This window comes from Thamnophis sirtalis, unplaced genomic scaffold (genome assembly GCF_051295495.1).
Source record: "Thamnophis sirtalis isolate CommonGarterSnake01/CBP01778 unplaced genomic scaffold, rThaSir2_p1.2 scaffold_6, whole genome shotgun sequence".
Lineage (NCBI taxonomy): Eukaryota > Metazoa > Chordata > Lepidosauria > Squamata > Natricidae > Thamnophis > Thamnophis sirtalis.
In genome coordinates this window covers 90,950,175-90,971,972 of record NW_028261386.1, presented here as the reverse complement: position 1 = coordinate 90,971,972, position 21,798 = coordinate 90,950,175, and the positions used below count along the sequence as shown (strand labels likewise).

At 41.5% G+C, this 21,798-nt stretch overlaps 1 protein-coding gene and 1 long non-coding RNA gene across 4 annotated transcripts in view; one reads left to right on the top strand and one right to left on the bottom strand.

The window, feature by feature from the left end:
• Positions 1–21,798, top strand: part of PDE7B (phosphodiesterase 7B) — a 174,014-nt gene that overhangs the window by 58,053 nt on the left and 94,163 nt on the right. For all 3 annotated transcript variants that reach the window (XM_087718413.1, XM_087718415.1, XM_087718414.1), the window contains exon 2: positions 15,294–15,354. In XM_087718413.1, the coding sequence (XP_087574539.1) occupies positions 15,294–15,354 (61 nt within the window). The remainder of the gene's footprint in view (positions 1–15,293; positions 15,355–21,798) is intronic.
• On the bottom strand, positions 18,347–21,235 carry LOC106541553 (uncharacterized). The gene is made up of 3 exons (XR_001312977.2): positions 20,953–21,235; positions 19,461–19,577; positions 18,347–18,476 (listed from the first exon to the last, which is right to left on the bottom strand). It is a non-coding gene; the product is annotated as an uncharacterized LOC106541553 (long non-coding RNA).

The window sequence follows — 21,798 nt, the reverse complement described above, 5'->3', positions numbered from 1 at the left end:
TTGTTCAAGACTAAACATGATGTGCAGCTTGGAGAAAGTTAAATAAGTTTCCACTGTTGCCTTTAAAATAGTTCTTTAAAAAATCAGAATCATGAATACAAATATCAATTTTTATCACTCCTTGCATTTCTGAGTTATCTTAATTTAGATATATTAATTTAGAAAGCTGATTTTTTTTGTATTTTAGCTATGTGCATTTCTGCATATTTAAGAGAGTGAAGCAGTTATTGTGGTGCTAGTCATTATAATGTGTTTCATAAAAATCACTAATTCCTTGTGTTTGTCTGCTACTTTTTCAGATTTTTCATGCGTTTGTTGAAAGGGTAAAGTATCTTTGTGTATGAAAATCCAGTAGTCACTTCCTAGAAGGTTACTGGCTGCAAAAGCAGCAGGATGTGGCAGGAACAAAATCATCTTTTTGTAAACATCTGGGAAATGAATTATAACAATAAAACAAAGACATCCATTGGTTGGGTTGATTCCTAAGAGCTGTTGTAAAACTGGGGATAAACTTATGAGCAACTTTGTCAGGAAATTGCTAGTACAAAATGTCATCTTGCAGGGCGATGATATGAATGTTTACTTAAAGCATGGGTGAAATTCAGCAGGTTCTGACAGGTTCTGGAGAACCGGTTGCAGAAATTTTGAGTAGTTTGGAGAACCGGAAGATACCACCTCTGGCTATCCCACAGCACTGTTCCCTCTAAGGTGCGCGGCCGCGCGGCCGCGCACATGGCAAGAAACCCCCGCGCAGAGGTTTCTAACTCCCGCGCAGAGGTTTCTTTCAAAGCAAACGTGGGGAAGTCCTTTGCAGGCGGCTAGAACTGGCTGCCTGCAAAGGACCTCCCCAAACTTGTTTCAGCGGCAGGCAGCTCTCAGCCTGGGCAGCAGCATCATGCAGGCTGTGGAACGAGGGGGAGGAGGAGGGAACCAAAGAGAGGCTTTTGCCGAGTCTGCGCCCCACAGCCAGGACCGTCCTTGCGCCTCAAGCCACGTTTCTTCCTGCAAAGCCCTTCTGGCGTCAAGCGGAACTCTCGGGTTGCCCGAAGGGCTTTGCCTTTGCAGGAAGAAACGCGGCTTGAGGTGCAAGGACGGTCCTGGCTGTGGGGCGCAGACCCGGTAAAAGCCTCTCTTTGGTTCCCTCCTCCTCCTCCTCCTCCTCCTCCTCCTCCTTTCTGGACCCCCTTCCTCAAAGATTTGGTACCAAAGCAATGGCGGTGAGGAAGTTGTGTCTTTTGGATTTTGCACTGTTGTCTTTTCAATGGTTCTCAGACTGGTTGAACCTTTAGCAGCTGGGGTGATATTCTTTACTGTTAAGGTTACAATTGGATGTGTTGGACGAATCTTAAAAGATGAAACTTTTATTAAAACATTTGACTTAACTAAAAACGTCTTCCTTTTTCTTCTTCTTCTTAAATATGATTTATTTATTTTTACTTCAGAAGTTTGATGACCGTTGTACAAACTAATCCAACCTAAATGTAGAGGAGGAGAAGAAGGGGGGGGATTTAAAAAGAGCAGAGGAAAAAGAAAAGAAAGCATGAAGAAAACATAAAGAAAGGGATGGGAGGGAGGGAAGGAAGGAAGGCACTTAATGTTGAAACAGAAAATATTATATAAGGAAGAAAATGGAAATAACTTAGGAAGGAAGGAAGGAAGGAAGGAAGGAAGGAAGGAAGGAAGGAAGGAAGGAAGGAAGGAAGGAAGGAATTGCACTTAATATTGAAGGAAAAGAGAATGAAGGAAAAAGTATTGGAAGGATTGAAAGAAGGAAGGAGGAACAAAGAATTACACTTAATATTGAAATGGAAAAGAAAATATAATGAATGAAAGAAGAAGTATAGGAAGGAAGGAAGGAAGGAAGGAAGAAAGAAAGAAACAAAGACTGTTGAAACAGAAAAGATAATATAAGGAAGAAAATGGAAAGACGTATAGGAAGGAAGGAAGGAAAAAAGGAAGGCAATGTTGAAATGGAAAAGAATATAAGGAAGAAAATGGGAAAAAGTATAGGAAGAAAGGAAGAAATGTACTTAATATTGAAACAGACAAGGGAATGAAGGAAAAAATATTGGAAGGATTGAAAGAAGGAAGGAAGAATGGAAGGAACAAAGACAATGTTGAAATGGAAAAGAATATAAGGAAAAAAATGGAAAAATGTTAGGAAGGAAGAATTACACTTAATATTGAAACAATTGAATATAATGAAGGAAAAGGAAACAGGAATAAGGGAGGGACGGAGGACTTCAGCTCCCAAGGCTGGGAAAAGAATCTGCACTAGGGACAATGCAAGCTATGCTTCACCCCGTCAGCAATGTTCCCTCTAATTTTTTTTCAGTGTGAGCGGAAAAGTATTCTGGGAGTTGAAGTCCACAAGGCTTAAGGCTGTCAGGTTTGAAGATCCCTGGGGGTTTTTTCCTAAAGGGTTAGGGGTGCGAGGCTCTTGTAACTTGACAGCTTTAAGACTTGCACGCTTCAATGCCAGAGTTTCTGAGCCAACATTTTGGTTGCTAAGCAGGACCGTTGTTAAGTGATACTGATATTATATAACACTTTTAATTAAGCGGGTACCTTGAATAAACATAACTTTGAGTTTCAAATAATACTGATTTCGTTGTTGTCTTAGGTGACATCTGTGAAAAAAATTAAGGTGCTCAGGCATGAAAATGTGCCGCTCAAACACTATACTTTTCCGCTCACACTGAAAAAAAATTAGAGGGAACATTGTCCCACAGTCGGGTGGGAATGAAGATTTTGCAGTATCCTCCTCCTGCCACATCCACCAAGTCATGCCCACCAAAACTGTAGTAAAAAAAATGAATTTCACCACTGACTTAAATGTAAGATACCTGTTGGATTAAATAGAGCTTTTTATTAAAGTAATGCACACTCACGACTGCAGCCATAATTACATATGGGTAACCTAGTCTTATGCAAGCCACTTGTTCAGCTTCTGCACTACCATTACTCTGGCCCTCTCAGTCTATGCCTGCCTTGTCCATCTTGAGGATTATATACAAGCATCTTCATGTGTTGTTTATCAAGAAGCTTGCAGGTTTAAATCAATGTAGGACATTATTAGAAAGAAAGCTTGATAATTGCAGTAGCGTATTGTGCTTTTGAAATGCTTGATTTCAGTCAAATAGGGAACCATATGAGACAGCACAGATAATTGGCTCTAATTAACCATCTGCCCCAGTAAACAGATTCACTCTGGGTCAATACCAGGTTGTTTAGATTCACAAGTCCTTTTATAAATGCCCAGTGTGATTATTCTCTCACCAAGGCTAATAGCACATTATCTGCACACCTACATAAGCTGACTGTTATTATTTCTTGGAAAATTAATTTCAAGAGGGGATAGTTAAAAGCAAATAATCTCCAGAGATATTTAACTCATTATATGTCTGTTGCTACCTTGCTCCAAACACCTCTCAGACATAAATCAAACAAAAACTTCCTAGGCTCTGACTAACATGGCCAGAAATTAACTTGGGGTAATTTATTTTTCTTCTGGCACCAGCCTTTTGGTGCTATATCTGATAAACACCCCTCAATGTTATATCTGATCACACCACAGTTAGAAAATTTTATAAAATTTCAAAAGGCTCAGAAAGATGGAGATGTTCACTAATCCCCCCCCCCCCCAAGGTTGTGTTGTTTTAGAATTAGGGTTTCAGGTTGGAGGAGAATAAAATGCATGTTGCTTTAAGTTAATGGAAGAAAGATGGGATATAAAGATATCTAATAAGAAGAAGAACACATCCATAGAATAACAAATGTTTGATGATAGAGAACCCTGGAACCCCAAGATATTTATATACATATGTGTGATGGTTTGGGACATGTCTGACATTATATTCATGTTTAAAGATGAGGTTGGGCTATTTGTCCATGGTAGGCACTTTTCACCTGAACATATTTTATACCCCATGTCATATAACAGGGGGAAAACACTTATTTATTCAGTGCAGAGTTAACTGCTAGAATTCATTACCACAAGACATAGTCATGAACTTTAATTTGGAGGACATAAGAAGTGAATTGGGTAAATGAACAGAGAGCAAGTCTAATAGTAATTCATCACCTTAAAACACACATTCAGTTGGCCTCTGTGAAGAACAAAAGCTGAACAAAGAGCTTCCTGTCTTCATTTAGCTGAGTTGGTCTTGTGCTCTTAGATTAGGTGTATAAATTGGAAGCAACATTCTTTTAAAAATCTCTAAATGTTTAAATAATAAAAAATACATTATAGTTCTATTGTAAACTTTTGGGATCATACCCAACTGCACTAGATCTTTTTGAGAAAAATAAAAATAAATTTACAATACTTAGTTGGCAAACACAATTTAATTATCGGGGGAGCAAAGTAAATATTCTTACCTGTTGAATTATTGAAAGTGTCTTCTCTTCCTTCCTTTGAAGAATTTAATTATGTGGGATGTTTAAAAGAGGAGGTGAATGCTGTCTTCTGTTTATTTTTTAAAGAAGAGCTAGGGGAAAAAAATCATTCTCACAGGTTTGCATATCGCATCGTCTATTTTCTTTTACACTGATATAAAGAATATTCAAACTATGTTGCAAGTCTTTTGGAAAGTTAGTAATTTGAGTTAACCAAAGCACTGGTGTTATTTTGGGGAAGAACACTACACTTTCTACACTTTGGTTCTACAATTTTGATTATCTTTCCCATTTAAACTAAACAAAGTGGTATGATAGTCTTAGTATTCCAATTTGCAGGAAATCAGGCATACAGTATATGCTTCTTTTATAGTAGACACAATTTAGGGAGATTACTAAATGCCTTCAGATGATTATAACCGGCATTGGCAAAATGCAAACTCCCTTCATGCAAAAATACCACTTTTGCTATTTTGTGGTTTCATGAGAATCTTTTAGGAATGCATTACATTTTTCAATTCTCAGATTTTCACTTTTCACTTACTAAATTCCCTGGGCTGGTTTACCATGTTGAAAATGAGAGGAATAAAATAATATTTGATTGTTAGTTTCACATGCTTAGAACATCTTAGGCTGGAGGTACCATGAGTCGTTCACAAATACTCTTCTGTTCAATGTAAATTGCCCATTTGGTCACATGCTAGAGAGGCATCCCACAAATATTTATAGAGAAGATCTGGATGCTACTGTATACAGCTTGTTGAATTTCTGTTATTTATAGATGTTGTTTAAATTGGTGGCCTTGGGCAAAAAAATCAGAAGAATCTTAGTAAGTACGATCAAAAAAGCAAGAAAAAGATGGTTAGAGATTTGATTCAGGACAGCAGGTGTGGCTTCATCAGAGTTTGACACCCCTGCTCTAGGCCCTGATCTAGCTGGGCTCTTCCCTCCTACTGGCTACATTTGGCTTTGCAAGCTTTTGCAAAGGAGGTGCCCCATCCTCACTTAACAACACAAAAATCCATTAAGGGTTATCAGAAATAACAATATATCCACAAATATATCCAGAAACAAGTTTGATAACCAAAGTTAAGCCTACGTCAATAACAATTAAAGAGCAATGAAACTACAGAGTGCGGCGAGAAATGTTAAACCCTGAAAAGATTCTAATGATAGAAATGACACAACTGCTGGCGAGAGAGAAAGATTTATTTTGCTACTGGAAAGACACTGGCTGAAAATGCCAATTGATGTTATGAAGCTATAAATAATTTGGATTAGAAAAAGAGGTGATGTGACGTAAACAGCTAACAACTGTTTTCTTTTCTTCTCTGTCTTTCTCTAATTACAATAAAAGGGAATGTTAAGGCATATCTTTGAGATTTTCAATTAGAAATTTTAATTTGGATTAGAAATGACAAACAATTGGTTCCCCCCCCCCCCTGTTTTTCAACTATAAAAACAAAAGGGAAAGTTAACATATATTCTGGTGATTATTAACTAGAAATGTCAATATTTTTTCTTTTCTCTTTAGATTGTCTTAGATTTTAAATAGTCATTTTGTTAACACATATTAATAGATTGTTGTTTAGAGATTGTTGCTTTTTGCGTTTGTGGAGAGAAGAGGAGAGAAAAATGTGAATAACCCTTGGTTGACTATAATAATAACAAAGATTTGTTAGAGAGAGGAAATGTTAGATGTCCTACTAATTGACTTTATTTTATTTTTTTCTTAGAATATGTTATAAAGATATAAAGATATGGCATATTGACTGGAACTGGGGAAGGGAGAAAAAATGCCAGCAGGTGGCTGTGTTTTTGAAATCTTAACTAAATGAAAATTGTGGTATGGTGATAGTAAAATATATAAATTCTTAACATATACAATTGAAACTGAATGGAATATATGTGATTGTGGACAGAACGCACGAAATGTACCTGTGACCAATGGATACGCTTTCCACAAGATGTAATGAAAGATTATGCTTAAAAAAAAGAAATAACAATATATCCGTACAAACTTAATGCTTAAACTCTTTCTTTTACATTTACATTTTGCTTTCTATCTTTATTGTTCAAATAACAGCATTATTTACCACTACGTTAGTCTCAAACAAATAAATGTAAAATGGAACAAATGAACCTCAGCCAAAGGATCTTGGCTGGACTGAGATTAGAAATAGAAATACAATAGCAGAGTTGGAAGGGACCTTGGAGGTCTTCTAGTCCAACCCACTGCCTAGGCAGGAAACCCTACACCACTTCAAACAAATGGTTATCCAACATCTTCTTAAAAACTTCCAGTGTTGGAGAATTCACAATTTCTGGAGGCAAGTTGTTCCACTGATTAATTGTTCTGTCAGGAAATTTCTCCTAAATTCTAAGTTGCTTCTCTCCTTGATTAGTTTCCACCCGTTGCTTCTTGTTCTACTCTCAGGTGCTCTGGAGAATAGTTTGATTCCCTCTTCTTTGTGGCAACCCCTGAGATATTGGGAAATTGCTATCATGTCTCCCCTAGTCCTTTTTTTCATTAAACTAGACATATTCTGTTCCTGCGACCATTCTTCATATGTTTTAGCCTCCAGTCCCCTAATCATCTTTGTTGCTCTTCTCTGCACCCTTTCTAGATTCTCCACATCTTTTCTACATCGTGGCGACCAAAACTGAATGCAGTATTCCAAGTGTGGCCTTACCAAGGCATTATAAAGTAGTATTAACACATCATGTGATCTTGATTCTATCCCTCTGTTTATGCAGCCTAGAACTGTGTTGTCTTTTTTGGCAGCTGCCGCACACTGCTGGCTCATATTTAAATGGTTGTCCACTAGGATTCCAAGATCCCTCTCACAGTTATTACTATTGAGCAAGGTACCACCTATACTGTACCTGTGCATTTCATTTTTCTTGCCTAAATGTAGGACCTTACTTTTTTCACCATTGAATTTCATTTTGTTAGATAGCACCCAATGTTCAAATTTTTCAAGATCCTTCTTTATCTTAAGCCTATCTTCTGGATGTTGGCTATTCCTGCCAGCTTGATATCATCTGCAAATTTGATGAGTTCCCCATTTATCCCCTTATCCCAATCATTGATGAAGATGTTGAAGAGTACTTGGTCTAAAATAGAGCTTTGGGGTACTCCACTGCGTGAGGATCATGCTTCAACCTATGGCCATTGAGGGCGGTGCGGAGGCTCTCCCTTGGCCTAGCAGTTGTCTGGAACAGCAAGCCCAGGTCCTGGTGGGGCCTACAGTGGCTTGAAATCCTCCATTCCTCCTGCTGGATGCGTGAGTAGGGTAATGGAGGAGGACTCGGAGAGTCCCCAGGGCCAGGTAGCAGGCCTGGCGAGGGGTGGAGTTGGGTGTTCCCCCTCCAAGTTTTTCCTCTGCCCAATGCCCATCTCGATCCTCCATGAGGGAGGAGGCCAGAAGGCACAAGGCCATCAAGAAGACATTTGCCAGAGCAGAGAAACAGGCTAAGTCAGCTGGGGCCTCTGCCAGGGACAAGTCCCGGTCTCCCCTCAGGCCCCTTTCGGCCCGCTCCTCTCCTAGAAGATTTAGTTCTTTGTCCTCGGCCTCCCCAGACAGGTTTCACTCCTCTTCTGGGAGGAGGGGGTCCCCCTCTCCCTCCCATTCAGGGGATCCTTTGGAGGTTACTTCTAGGGGATTCTACCCCTTGTGCAGGTTGGCTCCCCAGGGTCCTAGTTCTGCCTATGGTGATATAGAGGATTTGGATCAGCTCCCTGAGGGTCTTAAGAGGCTTATTTCCACTGCCATTTCACGGGGCATTGCCCAGCAAGATAAGAGCTCATTATCTTCCAGGCAGGGAGGTCTGGGCCACGCCCAGTATCGGGCTACATCCCCTTCCATGGTTAGCGAGGCTTCGTTCATGGGGGAGGAGAATCTCCAGGACATGGGTTTCTCGGAGGACGAGGGTGCCGCCCCATTGGATGAGCCCGCTTCTTCGGTCCTCTTTGTCCCAGCCATGTTCAAAATTCTCTTGGGCAAGGCGCGGAAAACCACCAAGGTGGGAACTGGGGATTCTTCGGTGCCTCCATCTCGGGATCCTGACATGGCCATGTTTTCTGCCACGGCCACGAACAAGAAGGAGATTCTGGCTCCTCCCTTGTTTATGGAGGTCCTGACCAACCAGTGGGCGCGTCCCTCCGATTTCTCGACTCCTGGGAGCAATGACCGCCGGCACTATAACGTGGAACAGACCTTTGCCCAGGCTGTTCAGTTGCTGACCATTGACACTCCGGTGGCTGCCCTGGTATCATCCTCTCCGGTGGTATCAGGTGATGCAGCGGATAAGTTGAAACCGGAGGATAAGCGCGCTGAGCTTACCTTGAGAAAGAACTTTAATGCCACTGCGTGGGCTATCAAGTCCACAGCCTTGGCCTCCTATTTTAACCGGGCCATGATCATGTGGCTTAAGCAGCTCCAGGAGTGCATTCCCATCCAGGACGAGTGGCTCCACCAGGATCTCATAAAGAGCATGGCAGCCTGCCAGTTTTCTGCTGATGCGACCCTGGACAAGGTCAAGTTTGCGTCCAGTGCTCTGGCCACTTCTGTCACATCTCACAGGCTCCTGTGGCTGCGTCACTGGCAGATGGACAACAAGGCCAAGTGGAACTTGGCGGCCGCTCCGTTCAAGGGGCCTAATCTTTTGGGGGAGGCCCTCGACCCCATTCTGGTCGAGAATAAAGACAAGAAGAAGGTTCTTCCATCTAACACTAAAAAGCCCGAGTCTAAGTCTCATTCTTATCATAGGCATCAGTATAGGGCTTCAGATTATGACTATAACCAGCGTTTCTCTTCTTTCCAATCAGACACGCAGTTTCCCAGGTCGTCCTTTCAGGACAGAAACAGCTTCCAGCACCAGTCCAGGCGGCACTTTCGTGGAGGAGGCGGCCATCCCTACTGCAGAGGGAAGTGACTCGAACCCAAGTTGTCCCATTGGCAGCCATCTGTTCAATGTTGTTCAATGTTTATTACACTTGTATGCCGCCCTATTCCCGAGGGACTCAGGGTGGCTAATAAACAAGGTGGGGGGGGGAATACAACAACAAACAAAGACAAAAACAAATACAAAAAACAGATTAAAAACAATGCAACAGTCTTTCCCTCTATGTGGATCAATGGGACGAGATCACATCGGATGCTTGGGTCCGAGCCACGGTTCGTCACGGTCTCAGGTTAGAATTTCTCTCCACCCCTCCAAATCTCTTCAGGTCGTTCCCTCCGTCCCGGAGCCTGGAGCGCTGCCGCCTGATGGATCAGGCCATTGCCCACCTTCTCGACATCCAGGCAGTGGAAGCAGTTCCTCTATAGGAACGGGGCCTGGGCCGCTACTCCAACCTGTTTGTGGTCCTGAAGAGCTCAGGAGGCTGGAGGGCAATTCTGGACCTCAAACGTATGAACCGTTTTCTGGTGTTCAGGTGATTCAAAATGTCCTCCCTCAAATCTATCTTTCAGGCATCAGAAAGGGGGCCTTCTTGGCCTCAGTGGATCTCACAGAGGCCTATCTTCACATCCCAATTCTGGCCAGTCATTGCAAGTTCCTGAGATTCTCACACGGGGACCGTCACTACCACTACAGGGCTCTTCCCTTCAGGTTGGCCTCGGCTCCCCGGGCCTTCATGAAGGTTCTGGTGGCCCTGGCGGCTCATCTGCGCTCCATTCCCGTGAGACTCCAATGTTATTTAGACGATGTCTTGGTTCAGGCGGGGTCTCTTCCTCAGGCGATTTCGGATCTTCAGCTCACCATCCGGAGTCTTCAGAGCTTAGGTTTCTTGGTGAACTTACCCAAGAGCCACCTTTCCCCTTCCACACGCATCCTTCACCTGGGGACAGTCATAAACTCCGTGTCAGGGGTGGTGCGTCTGTCCCAGGAGCGCCAGAGCAGCCTGCGACAACTGGCGGAAAGTGTTTGCGGAGGTCGATTAGTTTCGATCCTCACTCTATCTCTGTTATTGGGCAAGATGGTTTCTTGCATTGGGATAGTCCCGTGGGCCAGACTTCATCTTCGGCCTCTCCAGTGGGAGCTCATTCCTTTTCAGAGGGGGCAATTGAGCAATTCTCTTCAGGCCCTCCGCCTCCCGGTGGGGTCTGGGTCTCGCTGGGGTGGTAGCTGTCCCCGGCCATTCAGCGGGGCTGCTGCTTCTGGGAGCCAGACAGGGTGACCGTCACCACGGACGCGAGTCTGTTCGGGTGGGGGGCCCTGGTGGGTTCCCGGATGGCTTAGGGAAGGTGATCGATCTCGGATCTCCGCCACAACATCAATTATTTGGAGCTGAAGGTGGCCCGCCTGGCTCTGCGGCACTTTCAGACCTCGGTGGTGGGGCGTCACATACTGCTCCTGACAGACAATGTGGCCACCAAGGCCCACATCAATCGTTGGGGAGGACCCACTCTTGGGCTCTCTGACTGGAGGCTCTGAGACTGGGTGCCTGGGTGGAGAGGCACCTGTTGTCCTTGGTGTTGGAACACATCTCCCAGCTCTCTAACGTCCAGGCAGATTGGCTGAGTCGGGCGACTCTGGATAATGGCGAGTGGCAACTCCATCCATCGTTGTTTCAGAAGATCTGTCAGAGGTTTGGCACTCCTCTGGTGGATCTGTTCGCCTCACACGCGAACTCGCAGCTTCCCCAGTTTTTCACCTGTTTCCTGTCCAAGTCTGCGAAGGGCACGGACGCCCTCAGGAGCAGGTGGCCCGCGGACCTTCTGTATGCATTTCCTCCCATCCCCCTCATTCCGGGGACCATCCGGAAGGTGGTGGCGGAGAAGGCTCTGGTCATTGTGGTGGCCCCTTATTGGCCCAGGAGGCCTTGGTTCACGGACCTAGTCCAGCTGTCGGTGGCCCCTCCATGGAGGATCCTGTGGGAGGAGGTGATCTTGCAGCAGGGGGTCCTGCTTCACCCGGAGCCCCAGTGGCTCCATCTGACCGCCTGGCTCTTAAACGGCAGCTACTGAGGGGGGGCTAACCTGTCTGCCGGGGTCATTCATACCAACGAGGCATCTCGGCATCCTTTGATGACCCGCATCTACAATTCCACCTGGGCGGTCTTTGTCCGGTGGTTTGCTCCTCTTGGCATTTCTCCCGACAGGGCCACTATTCCTCACGTCTTGGATTTCCTGCAGAAGGGCCTTGACGATGGGCTTTCATTGTCTACGTTGCGCCGCTAGGTGGCGGCTTTGTCTTCAGTCCTGGGGGGTGTGGGGTCTTCTTCCCTCTCTCATGTTCCCCAGATCAAGCGTTTTCTGAAGGGGGCAGCTAATCTCAGGTCTCCCCCCATCCAAAGGTTCCCCACATGGGATCTTCCCTGGGTTATCAGGGCTTTGACGGGGGCCCCATTCGAACCTCTCCGGTCTGTTCATCTGCAGTTCTTGTCTTTGAAAGTGGCTTTCCTGGTGGCGGTTACCTCCGCCCGACATATTTCGGAGTTGGGTGCCCTGTCTTCCAGGGACAACCTTTGCCATTTTCACCAGGACAGTGTGGTGCTTCGCCTTGATCCTACCTTCATCCCGAAGGTGAACACTCCCTTTCATAGGGCTCAGGAGATCGTCCTGCCCAGCTTTTGCCCAGGCCCATCCAATGATAGGGAGAGTCTTTGGCATCGGTTGGATGTGCACCATGCTCTGCGGATCTACCTCCGGCAGACTGAGGGGGTCCGTAGGTCAGAGGCTTTGTTTATTTCATTCCAGCCGGGAACGTTAGGTTCTAGGGTGTCCTCGGCCACCATTGGCCGTTGGCTGCGTCAGGCCACAGTGGAGGCCTATGGAGCAGCTGGTTGTCCAGCCCCATCGGGCATCAGAGCCCATTCTACTAGGAGTGCCGCAACCGCAGCGGCATGGGCCATGAGGGCCCCGTTTGAAGACATTTGTCATGCGTCCACTTGGGCTTCTCCGACGCCTTTTAGCGACATTATCGTCTGGGTGCCTTCGCTTCGGCGGACGCATCATTTGGTCAGAGGGTCTTGCAGAGGGTGGCAGCTGATGCTCCCCTTGGGCCTTAGTGGTTTCCTGGTTTCCCTCCCTGGGACTGTAGCTTGGGTATGTCCCACACATGACCAATCCCTCCCTTCCTCTGGAAAAAGAACGTTGGTCTTGCCTGAACGTGTCTTTTAAGAGGAAGGGAGGGAGTGGTCACGACCCGCCCTGGTGGCTTTTCCTTTGGGGCCAAGGGGAGGGCCCGGGTGGTTCCAGGGGGTTTGTTGTTGTTGTTTTTTGTTGTTTCAGTTCTACCGTTCGCCTTCGAGTAAACTGGGTTAGGACTGAAAGGCACCAGTATTTAAGAGTTTGCTCTCAGTCTTTGGACCAATCAGGCTTTGAGAATACCCATACGTGACCACTCCCTCCCTTCCTCTTAAAAGACACGTTCAGGTAAGACCAACGTTCTTTCTCCCTGTTGCTTGTCGCCTTCTTGCCACTTCTCCCAACAATGGACCAATTGTTTCCTTGATTGAATCTATTTCTCCCCATCCAAATTTATGGGGCAGGCATTGGGGCAGAACATTGACAGAATCACTTGGCCAATCTGGAGTCAGTTTGTACAATTTGGTATCAACAGCATATTGATGGATGACATCCTCATCTAATATTTTCCTATAGATACTAAACAGATGCTATCTGTTTCCATTACACTATTTTCTTGTGAATCTAAGATTACCTTTCAAAGTAAAAAATAAAGAGATGGGTGGTGTGGGACAAGCTTTCTTTCAGTTGCATAAAGTATTTTTCCCCAAAACATAAGGTCCTATTTCATATTCACTTATTCTTTCATGAGAAACTACACAGATATTCTGAGGCATTTCAATGTATATTTGCAATATATGTTGTCTTTCTCTTGGTTTATATTATATATATATATATATATATATATATATATATATATATATATATATATATATATATATATATATATATATATATATATATATATATATATATATATATATAATTAAGATTTAGCAAAAATTAATGCAAACTAAGTTAGAAAGAGAGAAATAAAAAGTGCAAAAAAGATAAAAACAAAAGGATAAAGTAAAAAGACAAGTGAGAGGGAGGGAGGGGAGAAGGAAGGTCTTCTGATCACCTTCATAGTAGTTATAAGCATATTTATATTTTAACCTTTCTAAGGCTACTTCTTTCTGTAGTCTGATAATCAAAGTCATAAGTTCATCATTTTTTGTTTTAGGCAAAAAAAAAATTTTTTTCACAAGGAGTTTCCAGTCACCAATAAATATAGATATTGTCTTTTCTCTTATCAAACAAGTCAATACCTCCAATAGAGGAATGGTTGGTGAAAATGACAGAACTTGCTGAAATGTCATTTTCACTAGCCATTCTTCTATTGCAGGTATTGTCAAATCTTTCCAACTTCAGGTGTACAATAATATTGCTGGAATTATTGTGTAGAAAAAGAGCATTTCATGACATTTTTCTTTTTATTCATCAGTCCAGGAAAAAAACTTCTGGTTTCAATCAAATCTTAATCTTTAAAGTCCTCCAAATCACTATATGTATTTGAGCCCAACATTTTATAGTGTGAAGTACATTTATACATTGTAGATAACTTTTATGGTGTGGGGTATATAATATTTTAGCTTCATTTCAGTCCTGAGTATCTATTTTTAACATAGGTCTTCTATGTTAGGGCATTTTCTGCTTCTTAATTTTTTTTTAGAAGTACGAATGAAGAGGCTTATTAAATTCTGTGAAATAAGGAAAGGAAAAAATGATTTTCTTAACCAAACAGTGTTGTACTTTGTAGCCAATTTCCTCCTGTGGTAAACCAGAATAAAATATATTGCATTCTTAAAAAATACTGAATGATATCATCAGTGTAGAATTATGACTCCTAAAACTTGCTGAGGGACCCATCCCCCCTGAAACTCCAAGGGAAGTCTCCTATTTATTGGCTTGAAAAAAGTTCAGTATCATCATCCTACAACTTCCAATATTTTTGGAAACTAAACGTTGTTGCCACTTAATTCAACTGCTTTTTGTTTACATAAAATGATTCTTCCAGGGTGACTGTCTCGATTTTGGACTTTCAAATCAAACTATAATCTAATAGGGAAAATGGTGAAACAAGTATGCAAGAGAAATGACTGTAACACTTTTTGTATCTTTTCATTAGGCAGAATTGATGGGACAGATTTTTTTTTACCAATTTAACAGGTTGCATTTTTTCTCTTTTATATGAATCTGTGTGTGTGTGTGTGTGTGTGTGTGTGTGTGTTTGTACATGCACAAGTATGAACTAAGGCAATTTCATGTCTGTCTGTCTGTCTGTCTGTCTGCCTGTCTAAATAAGAGCTTTCACACATAATCACAGGGGTTCGTGGTTATATGATCCCTTTGTGTTACAGATGCTTCCACAGAATATATTGGTGCAATGTTGCTTATTAGAAATCATACATGACCACAATGTCTTGAGGAAATTTACATATACTTCTCTATCAATGTCATATAATTTCTTGATAGCAGAGTCGCTTGGGGAACAGAAGTCTAATATGCATTGTAACTCCACAGCACACACAAACAATTTTTACAAGGAAATACCTTATTAAACTTGTAGTACTCAAAGTATCACATAGAGACATTAGACTTTCTAATCAGTGGTCATCGATACTTTCACATTGGAATTTATTGTTTAAAACTTACTAAAAATCAGAACAATTTTCTGAGAGTTTATTTTATCTTCCACCATTTCCAAGTACTAATCATTTTCTCATAACTCTCAATCCTCTTATTACAAAGAAATGTGTGGCATTTGTTTCTTAACATTGTATGAAGTGGTCATGTGAAAAACAAAAGCAACGTACTATGGATTAAAGATGTCTCTGCCTTCAAGTCTTGTATTGAATATGTTGTTCCCTTTTTTTCCAGAGGTGTGGAGAAATCTCATTTGATAGCCCAGAGCAGAATGCCAAATGTGTTCGCATGCTAGGTAAGTGACATCCATTCTCAAATAAACTGGTTTTTTTTTCTTATTAACTGTTTTATTTCATTTTCATTTTCATTTTATACAATCACTTATATACTGTGCAATTAAAAAAACAATAAACACAACTCATCTTCTATTCCACTATAGAAAACCAACATAACACTTCATCCTCCACACACCCTTTCTTCTCCCCCTCCAACTTTCATTTCTCCCCTCCAGCATCCCCCTCTTCTACTTCCCCTCCCCCTCAGACATTCCTTTCTCCCCTTCCCTCCATCTCACCCTCCTTACATTCCCCTCTCACTCCCTCTCTACTCCTCCCTCTTCTTTCCCTCTACTCCTCGCTTCGGTGTATTTCTACTGTTCATTAATCTATTCGATTTGTATTTTATACTAAAATTGAAAGAAAAGAAAAAAAAAGGAAAATAAAAGGAAAAGAGAAAAAAAAGAAAAAAGAGCAGCAGTATACAAGTGCATTCTTATTGTTTTGGAAATTGAAACTATATTTCCCCCCTCCCCCCTCCCCCCAGTAAACCCTCCTCCCAAGCCCCCTTCCGACTTCCCAGATCCCATGCCCGGCATAGTTTTTTATCAAACACAGTCTAGAGTATATTGAAACCAAATAGATTAAAAATTAAAAGATAAAAGATAAAGGGAAAAAAAAAGGAATAAAAAAAGAAAAAAGAAAAAAAGAAAAAAAAGGAAAAAAATCAATAAACTCTCTACATTGAACTCAGCTTCCCATCATCATTAAAACTTAAACAATGTACATCATTCCTAATCTCAATTAATTTATTACTTGCAGGATTTCAAACTATATTGAAACCAAATAAGTTAATCAAATAGAATTCTACTCTAGCTAGGGACCTTATCTCTTTGTCTAAATATCTGTCTATTTCCAAACCTTTAATTTGTCCCTTTTACCTCCTTCTCTAAAAAGCAGTTTAAACACATCTCAAATACTTCTCTCAGTTTCCTTTTCCAACTCTTCTCATACTACCTCACCCGTGTCCATATATATATTTTATTTTCATCCGTACTCCTCTCATATTTGCTCCGCCTTCCTGCACACTCCCTGGGTATATCCTTCCAGACATTATATTCCAATAACAGTTTATATAAAAATCAACTTACTTTCTGGCTCAAAATAAGCTCTAATTGAACCTTCACTACCCTCCCATCTACACCAGGCGTCCCAACTCTATTCAACCTAAACCACAACTTCACCCTCCTCACCCTAGAAAATAAATCATAAACAATTTATATAAAAGTTCAGAGTTATCCATCAAGTCTTTTTTTAAGTCTCATACAATATATTTTCCGAGGAAATCAGCGTCATTTCTTTCAGCCTTAATGTCTCTTCATCGGTATACCACTATACCATTTTATACAAGACAGAAGTCACAAAGTATTATTCAAATTAAAATTAAGCAAATGTTTTGGAAGCATAACTAAATCCTTGTTCTCTGCTCTTCTGCCCTTCCGGAGGGGGAAAACGATACCTCCCGCCTTGTAGTTGTGTGTTTTGTTGTTTCTCTTCTACTTCTCCTTGTCTTTGTCCAAGTCCAGGTAATTCAGGAAGTCCCGCCTTTAGGATCTTATAGTAAAAGTCTCGGGCTTCCCAAACAGAATTGAGGCAATGTTTTTGGTCATCAAGTGTAACTGTAATACCAAATGGCACCTCCCATCTGTACTGTATCTGATTATTTCTGAGTTCTTTAGTTAGAAAAGCATAGTCTCTCCTGGCTCTTAACATTTGGGGTGGTATTTCTTTGAAAACGATCAAGTCCTGTCCATCAATTCGCAGCCTGTTATTGTAAAACTCTTGTAGTATCGCGTTTCTGGATTCTCTTGTAGCAAAATATATAATTATATCTCTCGGAAGCTGTCTCTGTTTTGCTGCCCACGAATTATGGCGGTAAATTTTTTGGATCTGCCAATCAAAGTTGAGTCCCGGACTTCCCACCAAACGACTGAAAGCCTCAAAAAAGGTCTGTTTCAAATTCTCCTGTTCATTTTCACGCAATCCCCTAACTCTTATTGCAAACGCAGTCTTTTTATAATTTGTCATAACGAGTTGTCTTTCTGCATTTTCAACTTCCTGTTGCAGCATTTCAATTTTAGATGTCACATTAGAATTAGCTTCTTCCAAAAGCTCCAGTTTATCTTCCATTCCTGCAATATAATCTGTCATTACAGTTATGACCCCGATCATATCCTCCTTTGTTTGAGCAATCTTGGCATCAAGCTTATCACATAATTCCAAGATAAGTTGCTTCATTTCCTCTCTAAATTCTTTAAGAGTTTCAAAAAGAAATTCTTTCGTTAACAAATCTCCAGTAGAGGGCGTAGAAGGCAAAGGCTGCGGCTTTATAGCAATTGCTTGGGTTGTATTGTTGAAAAAACGTTTAGACTGCTTTGATTTGGGAGCCATTATAAAAAGGAAACAAACAAAGTCTCTGCTCACCTTGATTTAAGATAAAATACTTTCAATAAACTTTTGGCAATTAGTAAAGAGAAGTCTTCAGGAAAACAGGGCTAATTAAATATATCATATATCAAATGCGGAAGCTATAAAATCGCCATTTTGAAAAGCAGTTAGACAAAGGAGTTTTTTATAAAATTGAAGCTGGTATTTTGAATAATAATTTAAAAAAAGGTTCTCAGGAATGGTCGCTGCTCGGATTGATTTTAAATAGCTTAGATTTGTCCTGAGGGGGGGGGGGCGACCTGCCTTGAGCTGAAAAAAACAGCTGAGAAGATCTGGCTGGAGTAAAAAAAAAACTCAGCTTTTGTTGAACCTCTTCTCCGTTCACAGCGAAAAACAAAAAGCTGTGAACTACAAAGAGGATTCTAACAACTGAGTTCCTCCCTGCTCCTTTCTTGCCTGAAAGGAGAGATATCTATAGATCTTTTAGATATACAGACCAGAACTCTGAGGGCAGCTCCGTTGAGCCACCGGCGACGGCAGGCTCCTCCCCTGGGAGCCAAACTGGGTTTTGTTATAGGGTGAAACACGATTAAATGAGCCAGTGTTACTTATTTAAGAATATCTGCAATTTTAATGAGGTTGGTTGGGAGCCATAATTCTTCAGGATGTATAATTGCTTGTAGTATAACTGAAACTGACACAAATAATGAATATACATGAGTATTATTGATTATATCAAATCTTCATCTTACTTCCAAACTTGACATAGTGATTTCTGACTGTTGGTTATAAAACCTGAATGAATGTTGTAAGTTGAGCATTACTAGTATGTCACAGGGCCAGGTTTATTTTGGGCTTGGCTCTCCCTGAGGATATCTACCTATCCCACTAGACTGGATAGTATGGGCTCACTCCAAGTCCTTCTTTTCATGTTGTCATCTGGTGGGACCAGGGGTGGGTTCCTGCCAGTTCTAACCTCTTCTATAGAAGAGGTTCCATAAATCTACCATGCTGTTTAGAATAGGTTCCTGCTCCCTCCCCCCGCCTGTCTGCACCATGCTTGCCCCGCCCACCGCTCACTGATTGGCTGGCTCACCAATCACACTGCCCGCGTCTAAGAGTCCTCTCTAAACCTTAAAATCTTAAAGCTGTCAAGTTTGAACATCCTTGGGTTTTTTTTCTAAAGGTGTAGGGGTGCAAGGATCTTGTAACTTGACAGCTTAAAGACTTGCACACTTCAATGCCAGAGTTCCTGAGCCAACATGACTGAAGGAGGAATTCTGGGAGTTGAAGTCCACAAGTCTTAAAGCTGTCAAGTTTGAATACCCCTGGGTTTTTTTCCTAAAGCGTTAGGGGTGTAAGGGTCTTGTAACTTGACAGCTTTAAGACTTGTGTGCGTCAAATGCCAGAGTTTCTGAGCCAACATTTTGGTTGCTAAGCAAGAGCGTTGTTAAGTGAGATTCACCACATTTTACAAGTTGGCCATGCCCACCCAGACACATGACTGCCAAGCCGCTCCTACTTGGTCACATGGCTGGCAAGCCACTCCCACCCAGTCACATGGCCGGCAAGCCACTCCCATAAAGCAGGCCACACCCACAGAAGAGGTTCTAAAATATTTTGAAACCCACCACTGGGTGGGACCTAGGCAGTGAGCCTTTTCTGTAGCTGCACCTACCTTTTGGAATAGCGTCCCCATGAATTGCAGGTGATCCCTATTCTTCTTGTTTTCTGAAAGGCATTGGGTCGGTAATAGAGGGAAACATTGTGGTTCTGAGATGGGATTGTTGTGGCCCTTTGTGATTTAAAAGTGGTTTTTAATGTTTTTGTCTTTATCATTTATTCAATAAACATTAGCCACCCAGAATTATTTTATATAAGGTGGACAGCCATATAAATGTTTTAAATCAACAAAATAATCAGAACAAGACTGACCAATATTTTTTTCATCACAAGATAGATCATTGTCTAGCATGATGTACCAAATTATAAATCACCAAATAAGAAAATGTACATGAAGGAAGAAAGGAGTAATGGAATACTTTGATCTACATTAAGTACTATACAATAAAATTATAAGCTATTATTGAGTTAACAGAATAACAGAGTTGGAAGGGACCTTGAATGTATTCCAGTCCAAAGCCAGTTCAAGCAGGAGATCCTATACCATTTCACACAAATGACTGTCCAATTTCTTCTTAAAAGCCTCAAGTGATGGAACACTCACAATTTCTGACAGCAAGCTATTTCACTGGTTAATTATTCTCACTGTCAGGAAATTTGTCCTTAGTTCTAAGTTGCTTCTCTCCTTGATTAGTTTCCATCCATTGCTTCTTGTCCTTCCCTCAGGTGCCTTGGAAAATAGCTTGACTCCCTCCTTTTTGTGTCAGCTCCTCAAATATTGCAACACTGCTATCATGTCACCCCTAGTCCTTTTTTATTAGACTATACATACCCAGTTCCCACAACTGTTCTTCGTAAGCTTTAGCCTTCAGCCCCCTAATCATCTCTGTTGCTCTTCTCTGCACTCTTTCCAAAGTCTCAACATCTTTTTATAATGTGTTGACCAACATTGGATACAGTATTCCAAGTGGGATCTTACCAGGAATTATAAAGCAGTACTAACACTTTAAGTGATCTTGATTCTATCCTTCTGTTAACACAACCTAGGATTGCATTGGCTTGTTTGGTGACTGCAACACACTACTAACTCATATTTAAGTGATTGTTCACTAGGATTCCAAGATCCCTTTCACAGTTATTGCTACTGAGCCAGGTTTCACCTAATCTGTATCTGTACAGGTTTTTCTTGCCTAACTTTAAAACCTTACTTCTCTCTCCATTGAATTTGATTTTATTAGATAGGGCCCAGTGTTCAGGTCTGTAGAGATCCTTCTGGATCTTGAGCCTATCTTTTGCGGTGTTGTCTACCTCTGCTAGCTTGGTGTTAACTGTAGATTTGTTGTGTTCCCCTTCTATTCACACATCTAAATCATTTATGAGGATATTAAAGAGTACTGGGCCTAAGACAGAACCCTGAGATACCCCACCACTTACTTCCCTCCATGTAGATGTAGTTCTGTTAAGGACTACATGTTGAATGCAGTTGGGCAGCCAGTTACAAATCCATCTGGTGGTGATGCTATCTATCCCACAGTTTTGTAACTTACCAAGAAGTAGTAATCTACATTGTCAAATGCCTTACTGAAATCCAAGTCCTCAGCATTTTGTTGGTCCACTAATTTAATCATTTTGTCAAAGAATGAAATTGACATGGTCTGTTTTTGACAACCGCCTTGGCTTCTGGTTATAACTTTGCTTGCTTTTAGGTGTCCGCAGATCTGCTGTTTGATTATCTTTTCAGGATCTTCCCAGGTATTGAGGCTGATTGGTCTGTACTTTCCTGGATCTGTTTTTTTTAAAAAAACGATAACAGTTTCAACAGCCTTTGAATGCCTTGCACAGAGCAAAAGAGAGCATAAAAAGATGTAAGATACAGATAGGAGATACATTAAATTAGAATAATATATTAAGATTATTACTTTAATGTAATTTTAATAATAATAACTTGATTCTTAGATTTTTTTAAAAATTAAGTATAAACAAAAAAGAGAAACATTCTTTGTTTTTTTATATATACTCTCATACAGTTTTGCACACACATATGAAAAGAAGCAGCAATTGGAAACAGAATGGGGTTGTACGAGCTGTGAAGGAGTAAAACAAGGTTTAATTTCATGTAGTTTATTCTAGTTGAATCACAACAAGTGCCCTTGAATTGCTTCAGAAAGAGATGGAGGCAATTTGAAAAGGAGATGGATTTTGTGATGAGCTCTGATTTTAAATTCTGAAACACTGGTGTGGCTTTCTTTGTGTGTACATGTGTGCTTCTAATGATGAGAGTGAGATTGAAGGCAAGCATAATCAACCAGTGACTTGCACTGTCAGGGAATGAGTGAACGGTTGAAGGTCAGCAAAGGATTGAATGAAATGAATTTGAGAAGGAAATACTGGAC